Source organism: Rana temporaria, chromosome 8 (genome assembly GCF_905171775.1).
Source record: "Rana temporaria chromosome 8, aRanTem1.1, whole genome shotgun sequence".
Taxonomy (NCBI): domain Eukaryota; kingdom Metazoa; phylum Chordata; class Amphibia; order Anura; family Ranidae; genus Rana; species Rana temporaria.
In genome coordinates, this window is record NC_053496.1 from 148,506,416 (window position 1) to 148,532,409 (window position 25,994).

A 25,994-nucleotide genomic window follows, 5' to 3' on the forward strand; every position below is an offset into this window, starting at 1 on the left:
CAGCACGTCAAGCCTGTCCACCAATAGCAAACCCCCCCCCCCCACAGGCCATGTTTGCAGGTTTTCCTTCATCTTGCACATGTGCTTTAAAATAGTCTGGACAGCAATTCTTGATAAGAGAAATCCCCAAAACATGTCCTGTCGGGGGTACTTGAGGGCTGAGGACCACTGCAGAATAAATAAAATACTTACCAGTTTTTGTCTTTAAAGTCAGGGAGAATAAACATGGCAAACATTTCATGATTACACACCAGGAAAGAAGCTTAGACAAAAATCACACATAATTTGTTAGGCCCAAACCTAGTTCAGCTGCAGCTGTCAACATATGTAGCATGAAAAAGTAACAAAAGACAAACTTAACAATTTTAAAGTAATTTTTATTGGTCAACAAAACAAGGAAAGCAAAAAAAGACAAACAAACAAAAATACATTTCAAAATTCTAATTAACCATAGCTTTACACATTTTTCATAAAATAAGGCCACATAGACAAATACATCAAAGTGAACATTATTTAAAAATAAACCAAAACCATTGGCAAAATAAAACAAAACCCATGCAACAAACCACATTTGTGTTTAGCAACAGCATTTCTGCCAGCCTGCCCCTTCTGAGGGCAGCTGAGGAATGATCGATCCAAGCTTTTTATAACAGTGCTAGTAATGAAGCAATTGAAATCACATGACCAAATTGCAGTCTCTAGTTTGGGTGAGCTTGTAATTGGGCACACCTGCAATTAATCCAAACCACGCTCTATGAGCATCCAATGAGTGTTTTTCACCTTTTAAAAAGAAAGGATATTTTTTTTCTAAGTGTTTGAGCATGCTCAGTTCATCACACATGTAGGAACCAAGCTGCAATGGAATGAGAGCTTTTTTTTTTTGTTTCCCCTGATCTGATGCTTTCCAGCCTGAAGGGGAGGTGTTAAAGACAGAAGTAAACACGCACATTTAATAATCTATTTGTGTGAAAAAAAAGGTTGCCAATTTAGTTTGGGAGCCACGTCGCACGACTGCGCAATTGTCAGTTAAAGCGACGCCGCGCCGAATCACAAAAACTTGCCCGGTCATTGACCAGAAATATGGTCCGGGCTCAAGTGGTTAAAAATTAACAAAACACAAAAGTGAGCCCAATTTTTGGGGATAATGTGAAAGATGATGTTACACTGAGTAAATAGATACCTTACATGTCACGCTTTACTATTGGAAACACTCCTGCAATGGGGCCAAAATGAATTCCGTGAATATCCCCATAGGGGACCTTTTTCTTTTTTTTCCAGGTTACCAGTTTATAGTTACAAAGAAAGTCTAGTGGTAAAAGTATTGCTCTCGCTCTAACGCACGCGTCAATACCTCACATGTGTGGTTTGAACGATGTTTATATATGTGGGCGGGACTTGCGTAAGTCCCGCCCACATATGTAAAAATTCTTTTTACTTTTTGCTATAATAAATATCCCCAAAAATATATATTCAAAAAACTAAAAAACCCCTCAGTTTAGGCCGATACGTATTCTACATCTTTTTGGTTCCAAAAAATCGCAAATAGCGTTTAGTGTTTGGTTTTTGCAAAAGGTATAGCGTCTACAAATTTTTTTTTTTTGTTGTTTTAACTAGTTATTGGGGCGATCAGCGATTTTTATCGGTACTGCGACATTATGGCGGACACATCGAACACTTTTTTGGAACCATTGGCATTTTTCAGCGATCAGTGCTGTAAAAAATGCATTGCTTACTCAAAAAATGCCACTGGCAGGGAAGGGGTTAACACTAGGTGCGAGGGAGGGGTTAAATATGTTCCCTGGGTGTGTTCTAACTGTAGGGGGGGGGGATGGGACTGACATGTGTAAATGACAGATCGCTGTTCATGAAGGGGAACTCCAGACCCCCCCAAAAAAAATAAGGTGGGTTCCCTCCAGGTGCATACCAGGCTCTTAGGCTTGGTCTGGAACATAAGGGGTTAAACCGGGGCCCAAAAAAATAGCGTGCCCCCCCCCCCCAAGATCCAAACCAAGCCCTTATCCCAGGCACGCAGTCTGGTCAGACAGGAATGGGGGTGGGGACGAGCGAGCGCCCCCCTCCACCTGAGCCATACCAGACCACATGCCCTCAACATGGGGGAGTGTGTGCTGTGGGGGAGGGGGGCACTGCCCCCCCACCCCAAAGCACTCTTGCCCCCATGTCGATAGGGACAAGAGCCTCTTCCCGACAACCCTGGCCGTTGGTTGTCGGGGTATGCGGGCGGAGAGCTTATCAGAATCTGAGAGACCCCTTTAATAAAGGGGTCCCCAGATTCCGGCCCCCCACCCTATGTGAATGAGTATGGGGTACATCGTACCTCTACCCATTCACATGGGGGAAATGTAAAGTAAAAAAAACACACCACACAGAATAAAATATTTTATTAATCTGCTCCGGAGCCCCCCCTTTCTTCTTTAGCTCTCTTAGAAGGGGGGGTTTCTTCTCTCCCGATCTTCCGCCGGGACCCTGGGCTTCGGTGATTTCTGCCGGGGGAGGGCGCCATCCCTCGGTCCTCTCCGGAGCCTTCCGCCGGATGCCCCCACCCCATTTAAGCTCTTTTTCATTAGGGAGGGGCATCCGGACTTCGGGGTCTTCTGCCGGGGGATGGCGCCTATCCCCCGGTCTTTCCGGTGCCTTCCGCCAGGGTTCCGGTCTTCCTGGTCTTCTGCCGGGGGTGCGCCAACTCCCAGGTCTTTTCTCTGCTCCCTCTTCTGCCTGGCTCCCCCGCGGAGCCAGGGCTTTCTTCCGTCTTCTTTCTTCTCTCTTCCTTCTTCTGCCTGTCTCCTCCGGGAGCACAGGGCTTGTCTGCGCTGTCCTCTCCCTTCTCTTCCATTGGATGTTGACACGACGAGGTTCCGCGCTGACATGCCGTGTCAGCGGCGGGCATGGACTTATATAGGGTAATGCCACCATGTGACCTCAACCCATGTGACATCACATTCCCTGGGCATGATGGGAATGTGATGTCACATGGGTTGAGGTCACATGGTGGCATTGCCCTATATAAGTCCATGCCCACTGCTCAGACGGCATTCCAGCGCCGGACCTCGTCGTGTCAACATCCAATGGAAGAGAAGGGAGAAGACAGCGGAGACAAGCCCTGTGCTCCCGGAGGAGACAGGCAGAAGAAGGAAGAGAGAAGAAAGAAGACGGAAGAAAGCCCTGGCTCCGCGGGGGAGCCAGGCAGAAGAGGGAGCAGAGAAGACAGAAGAGAAAAGACCGGGGAGTTGGCGCACCCCCGGCAGAAGACCGGAACCCTGGCGGAAGGCACCGGAAAGACCGGGGGATAGGCGCCATCCCCCGGCAGAAGACCCCGAAGTCCGGATGCCCCTCCCTAATGAAAAAGAGCTTTAATGGGGTGGGGGCATCCGGCGGAAGGCTCCGGAGAGGACCGAGGGATGGCGCCCTCCCCCGGCAGAAATCACCGAAGCCCAGGGTCCCGGCGGAAGATCGGGAGAGAAGAAACCCCCCCTTCTAAGAGAGCTAAAGAAGAAAGGGGGGGCTCCGGAGCAGATTAATAAAATATTTTATTCTGTGTGGTGTTTTTTTTTTACTTTACATTTCCCCCATGTGAATGGGTAGAGGTACGATGTACCCCATACTCATTCACATAGGGTGGGGGTCCGGCATCTGGGGGCCCCCTTATTAAAGGGAGCTCGCAGATTCCGATTAGCCCCGCCCGCATACCCCGACAACCAACGGCAAGGGTTGTCGGGAAGAGGCTCTTGTCCCTATCGACATGGGGGCAAGAGTGCTTTGGGGTGGGGGGGCAGTGCCCCCCTCCCCCACAGCACACACTCCCCCATGTTGAGGGCATGCGGTCTGGTACGGCTCAGGAGGGGGGGGGCCGCTCGCTCGTCCCCTCCCCCATTCCTGTCCGGGCCAGACTGCATGCTTGGGATGAGGGCTTGGTTTGGATCTGGGGGGGACCCCCGCGCCGAATCGGCGCGGGTTTAACCCCTCACGTTCCGGACCAAGCCTAAGAGCCTAATGTAGCCCTGAAGGGGGACCCGCGCCGATTTCAAGTTTGAAATTTGGCGCCGAGTTCCCCTTCAGGGCTGAAAACAGCTCGGAGATTCCCGTGCGCCGCGTCACGCAGCGCATTCACGGGTACGCCGCTTGGTATTTACCAAGATTTTCACGGCGTACTGACAGGGCGCACGGGAATCCCTGACTTTTCTCTCTGCGCATGCCCAGTATGCAAATGAACCTCCCGAGGTTCAGGCGCACTGTGCAAGCGTACGGGGATCTGTTTTCAAAAAACACTTTCCCTTTCAATTCGGCCCGCCAAACACTTCAAAACACATGTCACTTCACTTCCCCTGCATCCCCCCACCTCCCCCCTTAATAAACTCCCGCCCAAACCCCCGCAATTTATAGTTTAATGTGCCGTGCGCCAGGTCTGTACTGGTGCACAATGCACCCTCTCCTGGGCGCACGGAGCACATTAGTAACTAGGGAAATACACTGCACTAGCAGCGTATTTCTTTAGTAAATGGCCAAACGGCTGCTACTCCTGCTTTTACTCCATGAGTCATGGAGTAAAGGCTTGGTAAATCAGCCCCACAGTGTATCAAAATAACACTTCATAGGCTTGGGAATATAAACCCAAACAACAAAAGAAATAAAAGATGTGCCTAGTTAAGCATATTACCACTATTGTTAACCTAAGTTACATTCCTTTCCTATTTCTGCCTAAATTCTTCCTTAATTTTACCTTCCCATCTCTTGATTAAAACAAAAAACACAAGAAAAACTCTCTACCGGTCCCAACCCCTCGGGGTCACGAGAGATAGAAAAAAAACTATCTTACTCAAAGGCTTACATGGTCAACCCCCCCAACCAGGCCCTACCGCACTCAAAATTATTGAAAGCTAAGCAAAAAAGCAATCATATTGAGGTGTACAAGTAAAGGTCATCTTTGGCTGCCAGGTTTCCATACATTTCCCATCTCTACCATAAAATAAGGCTGTCATGTTTTCCATTATCCTAATTTCAGCTATTCTGGAAAACCAATGTTTCAGAGATGGTATGGTTGTAGACTTCCATAGGTCTGGAATCCATGTCCGGGCAGCATTCAGCATGTAGGCTGCCAAAGAGGTTTTTTATGGAGTGGTATCACATTTAAATGTAGGAGATATCCCAAGGGGTCAGAGCCAAGATCAACTGATGTCAATTGTTTAATCCAATTCCCCACTTCCTTTCAAAAAAGTGTAATTAATGGGTGTGACAGACTCGGACCCTCTTATGTCTAAAATCATCCTATGTCCACTAGGGGCATAGGATGACTGAGGAATGATATCTTGGACTACCTGAGATGGGATTATTATGTAATTATTATCCACAGTATATTCCAGGATATCTGTAAAGAACTATTTACTGTTAGTTGATTCTGAACTCAACGGGTTAATTGTAAGAGTGACTCATTCATACTATTGGGACACATACTGTTAGATGCTAATGCCATCGCCTCCAGCCATCTGTCTGTTCTCTGTGCTAATTGGTCCTGCTACTGTGTGAAGATGTCCTGTGTTTACACTTATGATAATGTGTATTGTATAGCAGGTGAGCGGAGACGTGACGTCTACTCTGAAAGGTCATATCTGAGTCGCCTAGTCTGGGTAAATGATTAGTTAATTAGCTCATGTTAATTTATGTTCTGGTTAGATCCTCTTTAAAATGTATATAAGGTTGCATTCTTGGTTCTATTAAACACTCCGGGCCAGATTCAGGTACAAAAGCGGCGGCTTAACATATCGCATTTACATTACACCGCCGCAAGTTTTACGGGCAAGTGCTTGATTCACAAAGCACTTGCCTGTAAAGTTGCGGCGGCAGAGCATAAATTCCTCCCGCGCAAGCCCGCCTAATTCATATGGGGCGTGGATCATTTAAATTAGGCGCGTTCCCGCGCCGAACTTACTGCGCATGCTTCGTTTTGAAATGTCCCGCCGTGCTTTGCGCGAAATGACGTCACACCAACGTGATTTTTTGAACGTCGACGTGAGTTACGTCCTTTCCTATTCACGGACGACTTACGCAAAAATAAAAAAATAAATTAAAATTTGACGCAGGAACGACAGCCATACTTTAACATGGCAAGTCTAAAGATAGGCCAAGAAATAGCAGCTTTAACTATACGCCGGGAAAAGCCGACTAGCGACGACGTAAGAGAATGCGACGGCCGCGCGTACCTTCGTGAATCGCCGTAAAACGGAAAATTTATTACCAAATACTTACCGTAATTTTCCTTTCCTGATAGACTCCATGGCAGACTACGTGTGGGTTAACCCCGCCTCCTCTCCTACTATAGGACCCCCTACCCATAAATTTGAGCTCACCTCCATGGACGGTGTTCCGTAACTAGCCGACTCTTAGTCCAATCTCATATTATAGCTCATGGGTGGGAACTCCGTCTGCCATGGAGTCTATCAGGAAAGGAAAATTACGGTAAGTATTTGGTAATAAATTTTCCGTTTTCCTGACAGACTCCATGGCAGACTACGTGTGGGAAATAACTAGCCAATCCACACGGGAGGGTATGCTGAACAAAAATATTTTAATTTCTCCGGTCAACTGACAGGATTCTTAGACCAAAATTAACAGAAGAAAGGGAAGCAGGCTCTACACAATAGTGAGACATGAAAGTGTTGATCGAAGACCACGAGGCTGCCTTGCATATCACATCAGGAGCCACATGTCGAGCCGCTGCCCATGAGGTCGCCATGCCTCTGGTGGAATGAGCTGTCACCGCCTCTGAAGGAGCCAAGCCCTTCGCCCTGTAAGCTTGTTGAATAGCTTGAACAATCCAGGCCGCTACTGTTCTTGAAGAAGCACGTTTTCCTCTATTACTGCCAGAAAGTAGCAAGAACAGATGATTGGAACATCCATCTGAAAGATGAAGTGACTCTTAAGTATTCTCTCAGAGTTTCACCCACATCCAAAGGATGTACTTCCGTGGATTCTGGAGACTTGAAAGTAGGAAGCACTATCTCCTGGTTTTCGTGAAACACGGAGGTAACTTTTGGCTTGGACCCAAGCATGGGAATAAGGACCACCCGGTCTGGAAAAAAAGTCAGAAAGGGTTCTTGACACCCCAAAAAGCTTATCTCTGATACCCTTTTAGCCAAAGTGATGGCCACTAGGAAGGCCAGTTTGATTGACAAGTCCTTAACTCAAAGATCTTTGTTGTTGAGAGTTGACAATGCATCAAGGACGAGTGGAAGATCCCATTTGGGGAATCTAGGTTTCCTCTGGGGCCTGAGTCTTGACGCCCCTCGAAAGAACTGTCATATCAGTGGGTGAGTTGCCCATGATGTTCCTGAGAATGCTGACAAAGCTGAAACTTGCACCCTGAGAGAACTAACGGATAACGTAAGGTCCAGGCCAGACTGGAGAAAACTGAGGACGTCTTGGACCCCAGGATCTCTGCATGATCTTCCTGCAGAAGTAGAGAAGTTAACGAACTTAGTCCAAATTCTACTATAGACTCTGTCGGTGTTAGGCTTTCTGGAACTCATGAGGGTGGAAATAACTCTTGAAGCACACCCAAGAGACTCTAGCCTCTCCCTTTCAAGAACCAGACCATCAGTCGCAGTATCGCTGGACAGGGGTGCAGGGTCGCCCCCTGAGAAAGAAGGTCCGGTCTGAGAGGGAGAGGCAATGGGTCCCTGACGCTCATCTGGATCAGGAGGGGAAACCACGGCCTGCTCGGCCAGTAGGGTGCTATTGTCACCACTTCGATCGTCTCTAATTGAAGTCTCTGAAGGAATTTCAGGATGATCGGGGGCGGAGGAAAGGCATATGCCCTGCTGAAGTTCCACTGGCTCGTTAAGGCATCTATTCCGAAAGGCCTGACTGCAACGGACTCGAGTGTAATACTTGTTGAGTTTGTGGTTGCAGGGAGATGCAAACAGATCCACCTCGAGATCGATCCCCAATGACAGGATCCACTTGAAGGTCTGTGGGTGCAGTGACCACTCGTTGTTGTCTAGGCTGTTGCGAGACAAAAAAGTCCGCTTGAGTGTTCTGCTCTCCTGGAATAAAGACCGCTGACAGATTGAGCAAGTTCTTTTGAGCCCAGGTCAAGATGGGCTCGACCTCTTGGAGAAGAGCGGAACTCCGAGTGCCCCCTTGTCTCTTCACATACGCCACAGCCGTGGTGTTGTCCATCTTGAGTAAAACGGATTTCCCTTTCAGGAGATGAGAGAACGACTGAAGGGCACACCATGCCGCACAAAGCTCTAGAACATTTGACCCTGGAATGTGGAGCCGAGCATCCCATTTCCCTTGCGCCAGTTCTTGACCACAATGGGCCCCCCAGCCCGCATTGCTGGCATCTGAAGTGACAGGCACCCATTGGATGGGGACAAGTGAGTGGCATGTCCGTAGGTTTTTGCGTTGGAGCCACCAAAGAAGACTGTTCTTCATCAATAGAGTAATCCGAATCCATTGATTCATGTCTTCCGACTTCCATTGTTGAAGGAAGCCCGCTTGGAAGGGACGAAGCCTCCACATTGCCCATTTGACTATAGGGGCTGTGGCCACCATTGTGCCGATTATCTTCAGACACTGCGAAGCTCTCAGGTGTGAAGAATCTAGGGCTAGGGAGATTCTTTCCCGAATGACCGGAATCTTTTCCTCTGGAAGAGAGATCGTATTCTCTATGGTGTCGAACTGAGCTCCGAGGAAAATTAGGCACTGGGTTGGTTCTAATTGGCTCTTCTCTCGGTTTAGGAGCCATCCGAATTCCAAAAGTGTGGAGATTACTTGTTCCTTGTGGACTAGAAGTAATTGCTTGTCTTGAGATAGAACTAGCAGGTCGTCCAGGTAGTGGTACAGTCGCACCCCTTTCGTTCTGATAAGGGACACTACTGCCAACAGGACTTTGGAAAAAACTCTTGGAGAGGTCGTCAGACCAAACGGAAGGCACACAAACTGTAGGTGCTCTTGACCTACCTGGAACCGAAGGAACTTGTGGAAATTTCCCGCCACTGGAACATGGAAGTAAGCGTCCTTTAAATCTATGGAGATTAACCAGTCGCCTGGTTGGACTATCTTCTGGATGGTCGAAAGTGACTCCATTTTGAACTTTTCGTGCCTTATGAACTTGTTGAGGAACGTAAGGTCTATCACCGGGCGCCAAGAGCCGTTCTTTTTTTGAACCAGAAAAAGAGGAGAGTATACTCCCTGGAATTCCTCTTCCTTTGGAACGGGCACTACTGCTCCTTGATTTTTCAACGAATCTATGTAAGACAATAGAACTTGTCGTTTTTCTTCCGACCTTGATAGTGTCGTGGACATTGGTCTGTGAGGAGGAATTCTGATGAAGGACCAAGTGTGGCCTGTGGAGACCGTTTTGATGGTCCAGTAATCCGAGATCGAGGCCACCCAGACGTGCCGGAACTGATGTAAGCGAGCCCCTACCCGACCCGCCTGGGCGGGCCCGATCTCAAAAAGATTTTGTTGGCTCGCGCCCACCAGATGTTTGCTTGTTGGCGGACTTCTGAAAGGAAGATTGTCCTCGATTCCAGTTCCAGTTTCTCCTGAAATTTTGGCCTGGTCTATAGGAGCGTGCTTCCCTCGAGCGCTCTGTACTGCGCCTACGTCGAGGTCGTCTTTGGTTAAATGGACGCCTGTCCTGGGGGAGGAACCCCGACTTCCCACCTGTGGCCTTAGAAATGGCATTATCCAATTTGTTACCGAACAATGATGCCCCTTCAAATGGAATTTTACACCATGCCTGTTTAGAGGCTGGATCAGCAAGCCAGGGGCGCAACCACAAAGCCCGCTTGGCCGTGACTGACGACAACATTGTTCTGGCCATCAGGCGAACAAGGTCAATCGATGCCTCCCCCAAAAAGGCAACTGCCATTTTAAGCTCTTGAACTGCCGATCCTTGAGCTAGATCTTCTGACACTCCTTTCAGAACTGAGTCCACATTTTCAATCCAGGCTTCCATAGCTTTGGACGTGACTGCCAATGCCAAGGCTGGTTTGCAGTTGTTATAGATCCTTTTAAGATCTTGATCTTTTTTGCGCTCCAGGCCATCCTTAAAGGATACTGAATCTTCTAGCGGAAGAGTGACATGTTTCGCCAGGCGCATTACTGCTGCATCCACAAGGGGAGCATTTTCCAGGTGTTTAATATCCTCAGCTTTGAAAGGATAAAGTTTTGAAGTTTTATTTGACATTGAAACTCTTTTATCCCCTTTGCTCCATTCTTCCTCAAACATATCTTTCAGTTCGGAGGAAAGTGGAAAATTGGAACGTTCTTTTCCCAGTTGTTTGAACAGTTTCCTCTGTTTCTCTGGGGGAGCAGCAGTATCCTCCAGTTTTAGGGTCTCCTTGACCGCTTTAATTAATGGGGAGACTAAAGCGTAGTCAAAACCCACCGAGTAATCATCTCCCTCCGTCTCGCTATACGAGGAGTCATGGGAGGCATCATGAGGCTGGAATTGACCGGGATCCTCCTGGGCCACGTCAGCCAGGGAGCCAGAAAAGCTGGTGGACTGGCTCCTCGTGTGGGGGGTGTCTAAATCTTTCATGGATTGTTGCACCACACGTTTAACAAGAGACTCTAGATTTTGTTTTTCCGTCTCTTTCTCACCGACCGCTCGAGCATAACATGGATCGCATAGCGATTTCCCCTCCGGGATTCTGGTTTTACATCCCCAGCATGCTCTATGGTCAGAGCGACTATCGCGGTGGTGGTAGCGGTGACTTGAGGAGGAATGTGAGCGACCCCTGTGATGGTGGGATCCAGACGGAGAGTCACGTCTGGTCCTGGATGATGAATGACGGTGCTGCGGCCTGGCAAGGTCCCTATCTTGTAACCGATGAACAGATCTAGCCGGGCTGTAATACACATAGTATAGACAGAAAAGGGGGGGGGGGAAGGTGACCACATACCTTGTGCGGGAGGGCTGGCCACACGGCGGTGAAGATGATTCCATGATGACACAACGAACCAAGATAATCCGATGATATCAGACACTTAGGCTAAAACAAACAAAAATGTTTTTAAATGTACCGTCCCTTTAAATTTATATATATATATATATATATATACATATATACATATGTATACACACACATGCATACATACATATATATATATACACACACATACGCAACCACCATATACTAAGTGGCAGCAAAAATATATATATATATTTTTTTTAAAGGTCTCCTTTAAGAAGGAGGACCAGCAGGTGTCATATGGCATAGGGCTTACCTTGCCCTAAGGACGTTGAGGCTCCGGGATGCTGCCGACTTGCCCACAGGTTATCCCACCTGTCTAGGGCACCTCGGCGGTTTAAATTCCCCGCCGGAATGACGTCACGGCCGGTCCTCAGATGCGCGCCTGCACCGAAGAGACCGGACGTACTGCGCATGCGCGAAAACCAAGCCTCGGTTTCACCGCGGCTTCGCGCATGCGCAGACGTACGGCAATCCGCCCACCCTGGTACAAGTACAATGGCGTCCTGGAGCGCAGAAGCGCTCCACAGGACGCCAGAGAAGCCTGGGGGAAATAACAATAATAAACAGGCAGGCACAGACAAGACAAGGGACAAAAAAACGGACATATAAAAACTTGTCTGCCATGTGACAAAAGAGATGAAAACTTCAGACCTTGCCAGCCGACCAAAACGTTCCTCCTGGTACCCTGGGCTACCTCCCTTCCACCATAGGGGTACTCCTTATCGCCCAAAACCGCTCGCCCGCTCATAGCTGGGCCCTGGGTGCACCGCACAGCTGGTACCAATCCGAACGACATGCACAGAGAAGACGTGAAGTGTGGTCCCTGTGAGGAGGACAAAAAAGGAACACCGTCCATGGAGGTGAGCTCAAATTTATGGGTAGGGGGTCCTATAGTAGGAGAGGAGGCGGGGTTAACCCACACGTAGTCTGCCATGGAGTCTGTCAGGAAAAAGCTAATTAGCATACCCGACGCGGAAAACGGCGCGAACTCCACCCAGCGGGCGCCGAAGTATTACACCTACGATCCGAAGGCGTACGAAGCCGTACGCCTGTCGGATCGAAGCCAAAAGCCGTCGTATCTTGGTTTGAGGATTCAAACTAAAGATACGACGCGGCGAATTTGAAAATACGCCGGAGTATCAGTAGATACTCCGGCGTATTTCTTCTGTGAATCTGGCCCTCCATCTTCAGGACACAAACAAGTCTTGTCTCATTGTGTGCTTGTGAGCAGCTGGAATATCTGATATCTATATACAGACTGATAGGAAGCGGTATATGATGGAAGCACTCAAGCAGAGTGTGGGACATTCCGTTACAATGGGCATGACCAAAAGATATGTAACAGTGTCCCTGGCGCTTTCTTACAATGCCAACATAAGTTTGAGGTTTGTGGATAGATTTTATTAACCTCCCTGGCGGTATCATTCTTTCAGATTTAAGGTGCTAAAAGCGGTACCATTATTTTGCATGGAAATTTGGCATTTTACATTGTAGACCTGTATTTCTTAGGAATAACTCACCTAAATCTGTCCAAACCAGAGTCTAGTAGACATCTCGGGTATGATAAAGTTTTAAAAAAAAATCTGAAATTATAATATAATAAATAATAACAAACAATAATTTAATACGGAAAGAAAATATATAAAGCTGCTCCAGAAATAAAAAATGTGATGGTGTATATACAAAAATTAGTTGAAATATAAGTGGAGAAAACTGTCTCCTGTCTCCTCCACAGAACCTCAGTGAATATTCGCACACACCTGTATAATACCTTGTGCTCACTATACACTCTTAAAATATATATGTGATTAAGATTGTGGGCAAATTGCCCCTAAATGGTATAAACACATTGAAATGTCCACAGCAAAGTTAAAGTTCCAAACATAAGGGGATCTCCCAAGATGTAAATTTCATATAAATAAAGTCCACGGTGACAGATGAATAACACCCAGGAAAGAGTGAATGAGTAAAGGAATGCTCCACCACCAGGTACTAGCCGCCTACCAGACTGTATGATTTCCTGATTAAGGGAGATCACACATTCTTTATGGCTTGTTTCCCAGCCCTGGGTCTTTGCATCTCAGCGGGAAGGATTATCACTGATATTCAGCTCTCACATCCACCTCAGCAGGTATTCAGATGGCCCATGTGGAACAAGAAAACACTTCCATAGTTTAACCCATACAAAATGTTTTTATTAAAAGATTAAAATTGCACTTAGGCCCCATACACACGGGAGTATTTATCCGCGGATACGGTCCAGCGGACCGTTTCCGCGGATAAATCCTCTCGAGGATTTCAGCAGATTTTAATGCGATGGAGTGTACTCACCATCGCATTAAAATCCGCGCCGAAATCCTCTGGCGATGACGTGTCGCGCCGTTGCCACGATTATGACGCGGCGACGTGCGCGACGCTGTCATATAAGGAATTCCACGCATGCGTTGAATCATTGCGACGCATGCGGGGGATCCCTTCGGACGGATGGATTCGGTGAGTCTGTACAGACCAGCGGATCCATCCGTTGGGATGGATTCCAGCAGATGGATTTGTTCTGCATGTCAGCGAATATCCGATCTGCTGGAATCCATCCCAGGGGAGATATATCCGCGGATAAAGATCCGCTGGCGTGTACACACCATAGGATCTATCCGCTGAAACCCATTTGCTGGGATTTATCTGCGGATGGATTCTATGGTGTGTATGGGGGCCTGACAATTAGGCGATACAATTTGTAACACAAGCAATTTGCCCGTGTTACAAATTTGCCCACAATCTTAATCACATATATATTTTAAGAGTGTATAGTGAGCACAAGGTATTTTACAGGTGTGTGCGAATATTCACTGAGGTTCTGTGGAGGAGACAGGAGACAGTTTTCTCCACTTATATTTCAACTAATTTTTGTATATACAGTACACCATCACATTTTTTATTTCTTGCGCAGCTTTATATATTTTCTTTGTTATTCTGGTGTGTGTTTCTCACTTGAAAGTTGCAGCATCATATATTTTATTTATTTTTTGAGGTACAGCGCAGTAAACACCCATTTTTCTATTTAATAATTTAATAATAATAATACTTTTTATTCAATACATTTTAGCAAATAATATAATCAAAAACACTGAATTTGTTTTTGGTTTAAACAAGGGTGCAATATTAGTAGTCATATTGCTTCAGTAAACGTCTTGGGTATGGAAAATTTTAAAACAAAGTACAGCACAAAGTCCAACGTCACAGTCGGGACAATAGAAACGGGTTTCTTTTCGGATTTTCCTTCCGATGTCATCACGCTTGGAGCAGCAAACCACACACATCCTTGTGGGTACTGTCTTTTTTTCAGCTGGTGGAATGTGGTCCACAAAGTGACGAGCAGTCAGTCGTTCCGGGTTCACAACGCCAGCAGCCCGACATCCAGATCTGTTTACAGCCGTTGGCGTCTGGTGCTTTTATAAATATGAGTTCGGCAACCTTCCACACAAAGTCTGCATGAACCATAGGCCTGTCACTTTTTTTTCAGAAGAATGAATGCATTCCACAGGCACTGTTCCAGAAGATGCCTGAAGATTTTTTTATAATATTTTTTTCAGCAATGGCTCAATCAAAGAAAGAACCGAAGCGGTTGCTATTCCAAAACTGTTGAATCGATCTCTGAATTTGGTCCCTTCCCGGTGTACAGGACTTAACTCCAGATGTACCCAGAGCTAGATTCACACAGCATAAATGCCTTTATGCCAAATCGAGCTCGCTTTAATGCGATAAACTGTATCCAGCTAAGTCTACCTTTGTAGGCCATAAGACTTTCGTCAATACTTCTGGAACATAGGTCTGCTGGAAATTATTCAAAATTAGTTTTTGGAGCTGGATGAGAACTCTTATTAAAATCTTCATTATTTGCAAAGTGCAAATATTTCATTATGAGCGAAAATTTGTATTCCGACATAACTGTGCCAAAAAAATGAGTGGCCAGTAATTTGTTGGTTGTCCACTACCATTTCTGCAGGGGTTTCCCCACCACTCCCTGTAAAATAATAAGGCCAAGAAACTTCCAGATGTCCGTTCTGGTTACCGGTTCCCATTTTCTGCTCCTTGAAAAGCGCTGATGGGTAGCAGCTTGTTGCTCCTGGTAGCGATTCGTCTCCATAACAATTTTGGCAATAACTTCATCAGTCAAAAAGAGTTCGAGGTATGCCAAGGGGTTGTCATCCTCAACATCCACTTTGATCCCAGGTGCTCCTGTAAATGGAAATCTTGGGGGCGCTACGTGCTCTGTACCACAATCAATCGAGCATCAAGTCTGCACATCGCTTGTTCAGAGTCGCAGGATTGTCGCTAAAATTGCTTTTTGCATCTGATGAAGAACTTCCCCATGAGTCGCTGTCACTCAACTTCGATTTTGTATCGCTGTCACTGTTTTCCAGCAGGTCATATAGCGATTTTGAGTTGGAGTTTTTTGATGCCATGGTCGCTGTGCAGTTTACAGACACAAAGTACAGTAAAACTGCAGACAAGGGCACTGGAGAAAGCACTGGGGGGCAATCTAAGGTCACTTTATTTTATTTTTTATTGTAATCCAATAGGATTACATTGTATCAGTGTGTTTGTGCTTTATACTTTTTGAATTTATCGCCGGTTCCTCCCCCCTGCGTCGCAATGCTCGCAGGGAAGGGAATCAGGAGAACACACAGTGCATCGGCGGAAGATCCAGCCGCCGTGCACTGCGGAAATACATTGCGGGATCCCGGGGACAAAGTAAGTAACCTCTTCCAGGATCTAGCGAGGCAATCTCGAGTGTGGCTCGGGGATACCAATAATGGCACTGAAATTCGACCCCGAGCCACACTTGGGAATACCGCTAGGCTGGTTAAGCCTGAGACCCTATACCACCTAACTAGCAGCTTGTAGCCCTGTTCTTGAAAGCGGCTTGCTATTGAAGATTTAGGTGTCAGTGATACAGTATAATCCTTTTGTGCGCTTGTGAGAGAGATTTGGAGGTCCTCCTCCCAGCGTCGTATGTACGGAGGGATGTGCCCCTCTGGAGGCTGAATAATCAATTTATACAAGAATGACAACAGATGTGGTACATATTTTCCCTCCGCACAAAGGCGTTCAAAAGTTGTCCTAACATACGATTCCGCGTCCGGTATAGACTTTAAATAGTGTGCCAGTTGAAATGCTGACCAGGGCCTCAAAGGGGGCAGTGAGGGGATAGATAGTTCTTGTGTAGACTTCCATTCCTGTAGGGTAGCAAAGTGCATACATCTAGTTATGCCCTGTCCTACAAAACTCCAGAGCTGTTTGTTGTCGAGCCCTGGCGTGAAATCTAGACATGTGCACAGCAAAATTTTCCGTTTATTTCTCTTTCGTTTCTGTTCGTTTATCGTGATTCGTAACGAGTCGTAATTTCGTAAAACGTTAGTTATCGTATTCGTACTCTTTAGTATTTTCGTAACACTTTTTTTTCCGTTTCCGTTTTTTTCTGTTAGTTTTTCTGTTAGTTTATTTTTCGTTGAATCGAGATTAGTATTTTCGTTATTTTTTGTATTCTGCCGCGTTCGTATTTTTAAAATGATTTTATTCTGTTTTTACGTTGGTTTAATTTTCGTTGTTTTGCTATTCGTATTTACATTATATTTTCCATCATGCCGCATTCGTATTTTCGTAAGAAATATATCTTCGTTGCTTTATGATCATTCGTATTTTCGTGTCTAATTTCCTTTGATTGTAAAAATGTACTTTTGTAGATTTTATTGCATTCGTAATTCTGTTATGGGCCGTACAGACGACCGAACATGTCTGCTGAAACTGGTCCGCGGACCAGTTTCAGCAGACATGTTCGGTCGTGTGTAGGCCCGAGCGTGCAGGATTCCAGCAAACATTTGCCCGCCAGGCCTTTTCCCAGCGGGCAAATATTCCTGGACTTGTTTTAAAACAGTCCGCTGGAATCCTGCCCGCTCGGACATGTTCGGTCGTCTGTACAGACCTACCGTACATGTCCGAGCGCCAGCCATCCCTTGCATGCGTCAAATTACTTTGACGCATGCGTGGAAGCATTTAACTGGCAGTCCCGCCCACGTCGCCGCGTCATCGTCACGGCGACGGCGCGGACACGCCCCGCGTATTGTTTACGCACGGATTTCTGTACGATGGTTAGTACAGCCATCGTACAGAAATCCCCAGGCAGACATGTACGGTGAAAACGGTCCGGCGGACCGGTTTCATCGTACAAGTTTGCCCGTGTGTACGCGGCCTTAGAATACATTTTACGTTTATTTGACACACTACTCGTCGTAATTTTGTAATTTGTACTTTACTGTGATTGACTTGACTGTCTTAGTTAGCACACACACCGGGCCAGATTCAGAAAGAACTGCGGCGGCGTAACGTATCGTCTTTAAGTTACACCGCCGCAAGTTTTCCTCGTAAATGCCTGATTCAAAAAGCACTTGAGTATAAACTTGCGGCGGAGTAACGTAAAGACGTCCGGCGCAAGCCCGCCTAATTCAAATGGGGCGTGTACCATTTAAATTAGGCGCGTTCCCACGCCGAACGTTCTGCGCATGCTCCGTTAGGAAATTTCCCGACGTGCATTGCGTGAAATTACGGCGCCCCGACGTGTTTTTTGAATGGCGACGTGCGTAACGTACTTTCGTATTCCCGGAAGTCTTACGCAAAAAAAAAAAAAATTGAAATTCGACCCGGGAACGACGGCCATACTTTAACATGGCTCGTCTAAAGTTAAGCAATGAAAAAGCAGCCGTAACTTTGCGATGGGAAAAAACGACTAGCGACGATGTAACAAACGCGAAAACCTTTGTGGATCGCCGTAAAAGCTCATTTGCATACCCGACGCTGGAAAACGATGCAAACTCCACCCAGCGGCGGCCGAAGTATTGCATCCTAAGATCCGACGGTGTAAGTCAATTACACCTGTCGGATCTTAGGGCTATCTATGCGTAACTGATTCTATGAATCAGCCGCATAGATACTCTCAGAGATACGACGGCGTATCAGGAGATACGCCGTCGTATCTCTTCTGTGAATGTGGCCCATCCTGTCTAGAATGAAGTCTGACGTAGAAGAAAACTAAAATATGTCAGATATTACAAGTACAAATCTAGAAATTAGATGCACTGCAGTCTAAGGCCCCGTAAACACGAGAGGATTTATCCGCGGATACGGTCCACCGGACCGTTTCCGCGGATAAATCCTCTCGAGGATTTGCAAGGATTTTGATCCGATGGAGTGTACTCACCATCGGATCGAAATCCGCGCCGAAATCCCATCGCGATGACGTGTCGCGCCGTCGCCGCGATGATGACGCGGCGACGTGCGAGACGCTGTCATATAAGGAATTACACGCATGCGTCGAATCATTACGACGCATGCGGGGGATTCATTCGGACGGATTGATCCGGTGAGTCTGTACAGACCAGCGGATCAATCCGTTGGGATGGATTCAAGCGGATAGATTTGAAAGCATGTCTTCAAATTTTTATCCGCTTGAAATCCATCCCAGGGGATAAAAATCCGCGGAAACAGATCCGCTGGATTGTACACACCAGGGGATCTATCCGCTGGAGCCGGTCCGCGGATCAATTCCAGCGGATGGATCCTCTCGTGTGTACGGGGCCTAACACAGAAAAAGACACAAGGAGCCAGGAGGTAATGAGAAAGAAGCTCATTGGGGGAAGAAACAAACCTCTTCAGAGGAAAGGGACAGCGCTCAGTGGCTATTGGTCAATGTCCAGAAATATTTCAGTACTAACGAAAGCTAATTTACATTATTTCGTATTTTCGTTGTTTTCATTTCCGTTTTCCGAAGGTTCGTAATTTATTTTTCGTAGTTTTGATTTTGGTTTTTTATTCTTTGTTCGGCATTTCAGTTGTTTTCTTTTCGGTCTTCGAATATTAGTAAGTTTGCATTTTCGTTCATATTGGGCCAGATTCACAAAAGAGATACGACGGCGTATCTACTGATACGCCGTCTTATCTCTGTTTCTAACTTTTGAATTGGCCCGCCTTGCGCCGGACGGATTTAGGATACACCGCCGCAAATTTCCAGGTAAGTGCTTTGTGGATCGGGCACTAACTTGTGTAATTTGCGGCAGTGTAACTTAAATCAGAAAAGTTATGTTGCGCCCGCTGGCTGTGAATCTGGCCCTTTTTTTTTCGTAATTTTTTTTTTTTTTGGGGTTCGGTATTTTCGTTGTTTTTATGTTTTCTTTTCTTTCTTCTTTCGTATCTTTGTTGTTTTCCATATTCGTTATTTTGAAAATATCGTTATTCGTTATTAATTGCGCTAAACCGTTCATTCGTATGTTAACGAATCAACTAAAATAACGAAAATTGACGGAAAACGTATTCGTAACTAAAAAAATTGCACATGTCTAGTGAAATCTGGATTCTGAATCACTGGTGTGAAAGGGGATGGATCGGAAGAGAGGTCCTTTGTTAAGAATGTTTGAGAAATAACTGCAATAGTAGCCCCTATTGTAGGATGCTTCTTTAAACCCTGATAGTATTTATGAGAGACCTAAGGAAGCACAGAGAAAGCGATCACTGATGCTTGTTGTTCTACTTGTACCCAAGGTTTGGTCTGCGAGGGAATACACCATGACACTACTCTAGACAAATGTAGAGCCCGATAGTATGAGATCAAGTCTGGTAGGCCGACGCCCTGCCGGGATTTAGGCAGAACTAACAATGAATAGCGGTGTCTGGCAACTTTATTATTCCAAAGAAATTTAAGTACTATTGTCTGACACAAACGAAACAAAGCTTGAGGTAATTTAATAGGTATCGCTTGCATTAGATATCAAATCTGTGGGAGCAGTGTCATCTTAAATGCATTACACCTCCTGAACCACGTAAGGGTAAGAGTTTGCCAAAGTTGGAGATGTGATTGTATTTTAGATAGTAGTGGACGGAAATATAGGGCCAGATCCAGAGAGAGAGTATGCCGGCGTATCTACTGATACGCCGGCGTACTTTCAAATTACCTGCGTTGTATCTTCAGTTTGAATCCTCAAACCAAGATACGACGGCATCTGGGTTCGATCCGACAGGCGTACGGCTTCGTACGCCTTCGGATCGCAGATGCAATACTTTGGCGTCCGCTGGGTGGAGTTTGCGTCGTTTTCGGCATCGGGTATGCAAATGAGCTTTTTCCGACGATCCACGAACGTACGCGCGGCCGTCGCATTCTCTTACGTCGTCTCTAGTTGGCTTTTTCCTGCGTATAGTTAAAGCTGCCATTTTGCGGCGTATAGATAAACTTGCCATGTTAAAGTATGGCCGTCGTTCCCGCGTCGAAATTTGAATTTTTTTTTGCGTAAGTCGTCCGTGAATAGGGATGGACGTAAGTCACGTCTAAGTTCAAAAAATTTTGTTGCGACGTCATTTCGCGCAAAGCATGGCGTGAAATTTCGAAACGGAGCATGCACAGTTCAATCGGCGCGGGGACGCGCTTCATTTAAATGAATCACGCCCCCTACCCGCCGATTTGAATTCCACCGCCAGAAATACACTACGCCGCCGTAACTTACGGCGCAAATTCTTCCTGGATTCGACTTAAAGCCAGGTAAGATACGGCGGCGTAGCGTATCTCTGATACACTGTGCCTGTCCATTTCTTTTTTTTTTTTTTTTCTTTTTTTTTTTAATTTAAAGAAGTTTATTGAAAAGCAGTACAGTACACTTCAAGTGCCACCAGAATAGCCTCGGGCTAAATGGTATACATACAAATCAAAATCAGAAATTCAACTTAGAACAAAATCATCGCTCTACATAAAACAGAATATCTTTCTTCACTTTGAGCCTAAAGTTGTAAAAAAAAAAAAAAAAAAAAAACAACAAAAAAAAAGAGAAAAAATTAGCACTTAGTACCAACAGTAGTCCCGGCACCCCCAATGGGTTCACACTGTGCCTAGGAACCGACGAATACGGTAATGCTCGTAAGATGTGCCTAATGAAGGCTAGATTGCACCCCCAGCTCCGGAATAACTGAGATTTCCAGGGTCGTGAGGCAATCCCAGAATAGGGAATACGATAACACATTCCCATGGCTCGGTGAAGACCGGAGAATCCAGGAGAAAACATATGAGTTAAATAGTTATCTCCAATGGTCTCATCACCGTAAAAGACAAAAATCTCTAATGTAATCAAACAAATTTTAACTGACTGCTTATCTGACAAAGCGGTAAAGAGACATAATAATAAAAATAAAAAAAGAAAGGAAAAGGAAAGAAGACAGAAGTAGAGAGAGGAAAAGAGAGACGATAGGGTAGTGTTGCCAGCTACAGACTATATAAGTTGGCCTACGAGTCGACGCCTGAAATTTTTAAATAATAGATATGCCTACATGTCTAGCCCAGGGTTCCCAGACCGCCTCAAAAGTTTTAGAAGAATTTAGTATTGAACTGACCATTTTCTCTTGGTGCATGATCCAAGAAATTTTCCTCTTGGCCATCAGGACAGAAACTAATGGTTGTTTCCAAGCTCCAGCCAACGTAATTTTAGCACCTGTAAGCATGAAAGCTATTAGTTTTTGAATATATTTAGGGGCCTGGGGTACACAGACCCCTAGTAAAGCTATTTGGGGGGATTTTTCAACCGGCACCCCGGTTACCTTCCTGATGAGAGAAAACATTTTGTTCCAGAATCTCCTAATTTTAGGGCACTCCCACCAAATATGCAGCATGGAACCCTGGGCTTGACAGTTTCGGAAGCATAATGGAGATGTGGCTGGAAACATTGCTGCCAGCCTACAGGGAACCAGATACCATCCCATTAAAACCTTTAGGTTAGCTTCTATCAAAGATATGTTAATAAGACCTTTAGAAGCTCTCGTCCCTAACTTATGCCACTCCTCCAGGTTCCAGGTCATCTGCAGGTCTCTCTCCCACGCCTCCATGTAAGAACACTTGGATGTAGGTTCTGATAGCGGAGTGTATATAATGGAAATGCCACCTCTTAGTTCCGTTGCTTGAATACACCAGCGCTCGTAATGAGTAAAATCAGGGGGGCGAGGTTTATTCTTCCAAATTGAAGTGATAAATTGGGAGATCCGGGAGTGCCGATCCCTCTCCGAATCCGGCATCCCCAGTATCCCCACACAGTAACCCAACGAGACCGGGCCAGATGTAGAAAGGAAGTGTCCAATTCTATAAAGTCCCTTATCCAACCACCAATGAAAAATTTTAGAGTCCATATCCGGATTGAAATGGGGAATTTGAAAGAGATTAGCTAATGGTTGCATATTAGAAATTAAGGCCGAAGAGTACCGTAAATCATCCCAAAGCTTGAAAGATTGAGATAATGATGGTGACATTATGGCAGGTCTTGATTTTTGGGGGCACCAAAGTAGGTCATCTAATGAGCGATTAGGGATTGCCTGACCCTCCATCTCAATCCAATCCGGTTTCTCTTGCCCAGAGTAGACTGACGATAGCTGGGCCAACCTAGCTGCCTGATAGTACCTAAATAGGTGTGGGAGTCCCAGTCCCCCTTTAGTTATGGGACTGTATAAAACATTTTGGGGTAACCAATATCCTTTACCTCCCCATAAGAATTTAAGCACTTTTCCCTGGAATTTCTTAAGTTGATCTTTCTTTATTGCAATTGGTAGTGACCTAAACAAATATAGCAGTCTAGGTAGGAGTGTCATTTTGATGGAATTAATTTTACCTAACCAAGAAATTCTATGAGTAGCCCATGTCTGGAGGTCCATTTCAAGTTTGCGAAACATGGGAGGGAAGTTAGCTTGATAAAGGTGTTCAAACTTGGGAGTTAGGTTTATCCCAAGGTAACGAATAGAAGAGTCCGCCCACTGGAATTGGAACGAAGACTTCAGCTGTTCTACAATTGTAGATTGTAAAGTTATGTTCAATGCTTGTGATTTGTTCATATTCACCCGCAATCCCGAGACATGTCCAAATGATTCAAGCACCTTGCAGATGGCAGTCAGAGAGGTCTTCGGAGAGGCAACAAAAAGAGGGAGATCGTCCGCAAATAATGCGCACTTATGAATTCGCTGTCCGCAACGAACCCCAATAATATCATGATTAGCTCTGATAGCTATAGCTAAGGTTTCTATCGCTATGGCAAAAATCAAAGGAGACAAGGGGCAACCTTGTCTGGTGCCTCTGGTAATCCTAATAGGATCAGAATAAAACCCCTGCAATTTGACCCTCGCCTGAGGTCCCGAGTACAAGGATTGTAGTAGCCCCAAGAAACTCTCTCCGAACCCCCAACGTTTCAGAACCTCAAATAAATATGGCCACGAGATAGAGTCAAAGGCTTTCTGAAGGTCCAACGACAGGAGTAAACCCTCCTGAGAAGGGCCTCCATCCCACCCCGACTGTAGTACCCAAATAATGTCAATTGCCTGCCTAACTTGGTCAGGACCCTGTCTCTCTGGAATAAAACCGACTTGGTCTTTATGAACATAATGGGTAATAAATGAATTTATTCTGTTAGCTAAAATTTTTGTGAGTATTTTCAAATCATTATTGATTAGGGAGATGGGTCTGTAGTTTTCCACATGTTCAGGATCTTTGTCTGGTTTGGGGATAACAGAAATGAATGCCTCATTTAGATGGGGATGCAGAGCTTCCCCCGTTCTTTTGGAGTTAAAAAATTTCGTAAGGTGAGGGGCTAGGGTATCTGCAAAAGTTTTATAGTATGGGGTCGAAAAACCATCCGGCCCTGGCGCTGATCCACCCTTCAAATTTTTGATCACCTCTAAGGTTTCCTTCATAGAAATAGGAGCCTCCATAAGATCAACATGACTCGCGTGAAGGCAAGGAATGGGTAGCTTGTCAATATAGGAATGAATCTCAGGAACCCCAGCTGAATCATTAGATTGGTAAAGTGTGGAATAAAATCCCTGGAATGCTTGTAGTATGCGTTTAGGATTAAGGGTTGTGGTCCCATCCTGAAGCTTAATTTTTGGGAGAGTGAATGTGCGGAATCTCGTGAGAGTTTAGTGGCTAGCATAGTGCTCATTCTATCCTTGTGTTGGTAGAACTTCGCACTACTCCAATCCAGAGACCTCTCAGCCTTTACTGTGAGAGCTAAATTTAGAGCCAATCTGGCCGCGTCCAGCTGGGAAGTCTGGACTTTTGTCTGATCTTTCTTGTGCTGTTTGCATAAATCTACAAAATCCCTTTCCAATTTTTCAACCTCCGAGGCTTTGTCCTTTTTTAGTTTAGAAGCAACCTGAATTAGCTTACCTCGGATCGTAGCCTTGTGTGCGGCCCACAAAATTTCAGCTGAGGTTCCCTCAACATCATTCATGCGAAAATATTCCTGCAATGCCTTTTCAATTTCCAAGATCACAATGGGATTATTTAGAAAGGATTCGTTAAGCTTCCAATGGGACAAACGATGGTCGCCTAGTTGGCCCCGTAGTGAGCAGACTACCATAGAGTGATCTGAAAGGGCTGTATCTTTTATATGTGCTTTGATGACCAAAGGGACATGTCTCGAGGAAACAAGTATGTGATCGATCCTTGAGTAAGACCGGTGTGGATTTGAAAAATGAGTATAATCCTTTTTAGAAGGATTAAATTCCCTCCAGATGTCCACTAGGCCCCGTTGAAATATCAACTTTGCTATTTGAGAGCTAACTCTAGTGGGACGGGTCAGTTGTGATGTTAGCGGTCTGGATTTGTCAAGACTTTGATCGAACGCAACATTGGAGTCCCCCCCAAATATAACTATCCCCTCCAGGAGTGTTTCCAAGACATTAAACATAGATTGAAAGAATTTAAGTTGGCCCCTATTAGGGGTATAGTATGATACAAAAGAGAACAGTTGTTCATCCAACATCCCCTTTACCAAAATATACCTACCCTCGGGGTCCCTGTGTACCAAAAGAGATTTAAACTTACAGGACTTAGCAAAGAGAACTGCGACCCCTCTAGTTTTGTCCTCAGCATTTGCTAAGAAAAATTGTGGGTAATGAGTATGGATGAATGAGGGGGAATAACTGATATGGAAATGGGTTTCTTGTAGGAGAACTACCTCCAATTTTTGGGAGCGATAGGATTGGAACACCTTCTTCCTTTTAACCCGGGGAATTTAAGCCCTGAACGTTGTGGGAAACAATTCTAAGTGGTGGCGGATAACTAGAGTTATGTGGCATGACCATTAGAGAAGAGAAGCATAATATAGCTATATGAACTTACCCCAGGCGATGGGAGGCTTAGCATTCAAGAAAGAAGACCACGTGCTGGACTGGGACCCAGAGCAAGGCAAATTAGAAATTGTGTCTGTAGTCTGGCAATCAAGGGAGAAAGATTAGAAAAGAGGAAAAAAACAGAAGAAATACATATAACGAAGCAAGTTCATTTAAACCAGCGACAACGGGGCGGGAAAACCCCCACCCCCTTCCCGCCAACCAAAACATTTATGTAGCCCTTACTAGGGGCTACTAGACCAACTCCCGACAGCGGAAGATCCACAGCCGAGAGGTGGTCGTAGGCGCAAGGCATCTGCCTGAGAGGGAGAAAGCATATTAAACATCATCAAAATATATTGCCAAAAAACTGTAACAGTCTATAAAGTATAGAACATGGGCAGCCGGAGCCCCAAAGTCAAAAATAGAACCATTTCCGCTTAGGGAAGGGAGCTTGAGTAAGAGGATGAAAAAGGAATCAGTGTCCCCCAAAAAAAAAAAAAAAAGGGAGAAAGGGAGACGGGAGGTTCTCCCTACACTTCTCTCCCCTTTCAAAAATAAAAATATGCAATGCAAGAGTCTATAGATATAACAATATTACGGTCCATGAATCAGTAGCTGATCAAAGAAAACCAAAGCTATCCTAAAGATAGGTGTGAATTCTGTCTAAGACTCTAAAGGATTCTTGATCGTGGACTCTCCCAGACTCAAGAGATTGTAAACGTAGATTACTTGTCTCTATTATCCATGAATTAAATGAGGGAATGATTAAAAACTAGGCATGCAGAAAAAAAGGAAAAAAAAATGAGTGGA

At 45.5% G+C, this 25,994-nt stretch overlaps 1 protein-coding gene across 1 annotated transcript; it reads right to left on the reverse strand.

Moving 5' to 3' along the window:
- Window positions 1-9,469: 9,469 nt before the first annotated feature.
- LOC120910450 (lamina-associated polypeptide 2, isoforms alpha/zeta-like) lies at window positions 9,470-11,938 on the reverse strand. The gene is made up of 2 exons (XM_040322207.1): window positions 11,254-11,938; window positions 9,470-11,018 (listed from the first exon to the last, which is right to left on the reverse strand). Exon 2 carries the CDS (start codon window positions 10,970-10,972, stop codon window positions 9,470-9,472), a length of 1,503 nt encoding a protein of 500 aa, XP_040178141.1. The 5' UTR covers window positions 10,973-11,018; window positions 11,254-11,938.
- Window positions 11,939-25,994: the final 14,056 nt, after the last annotated feature.

Coding starts and splice junctions, on each gene's coding strand:
- LOC120910450 (XM_040322207.1), bottom strand. CDS start 10,972: ATGGAATCATCTTCACCGCCGTGTGGCCAGCCCTCCCGCACAAGGTAT.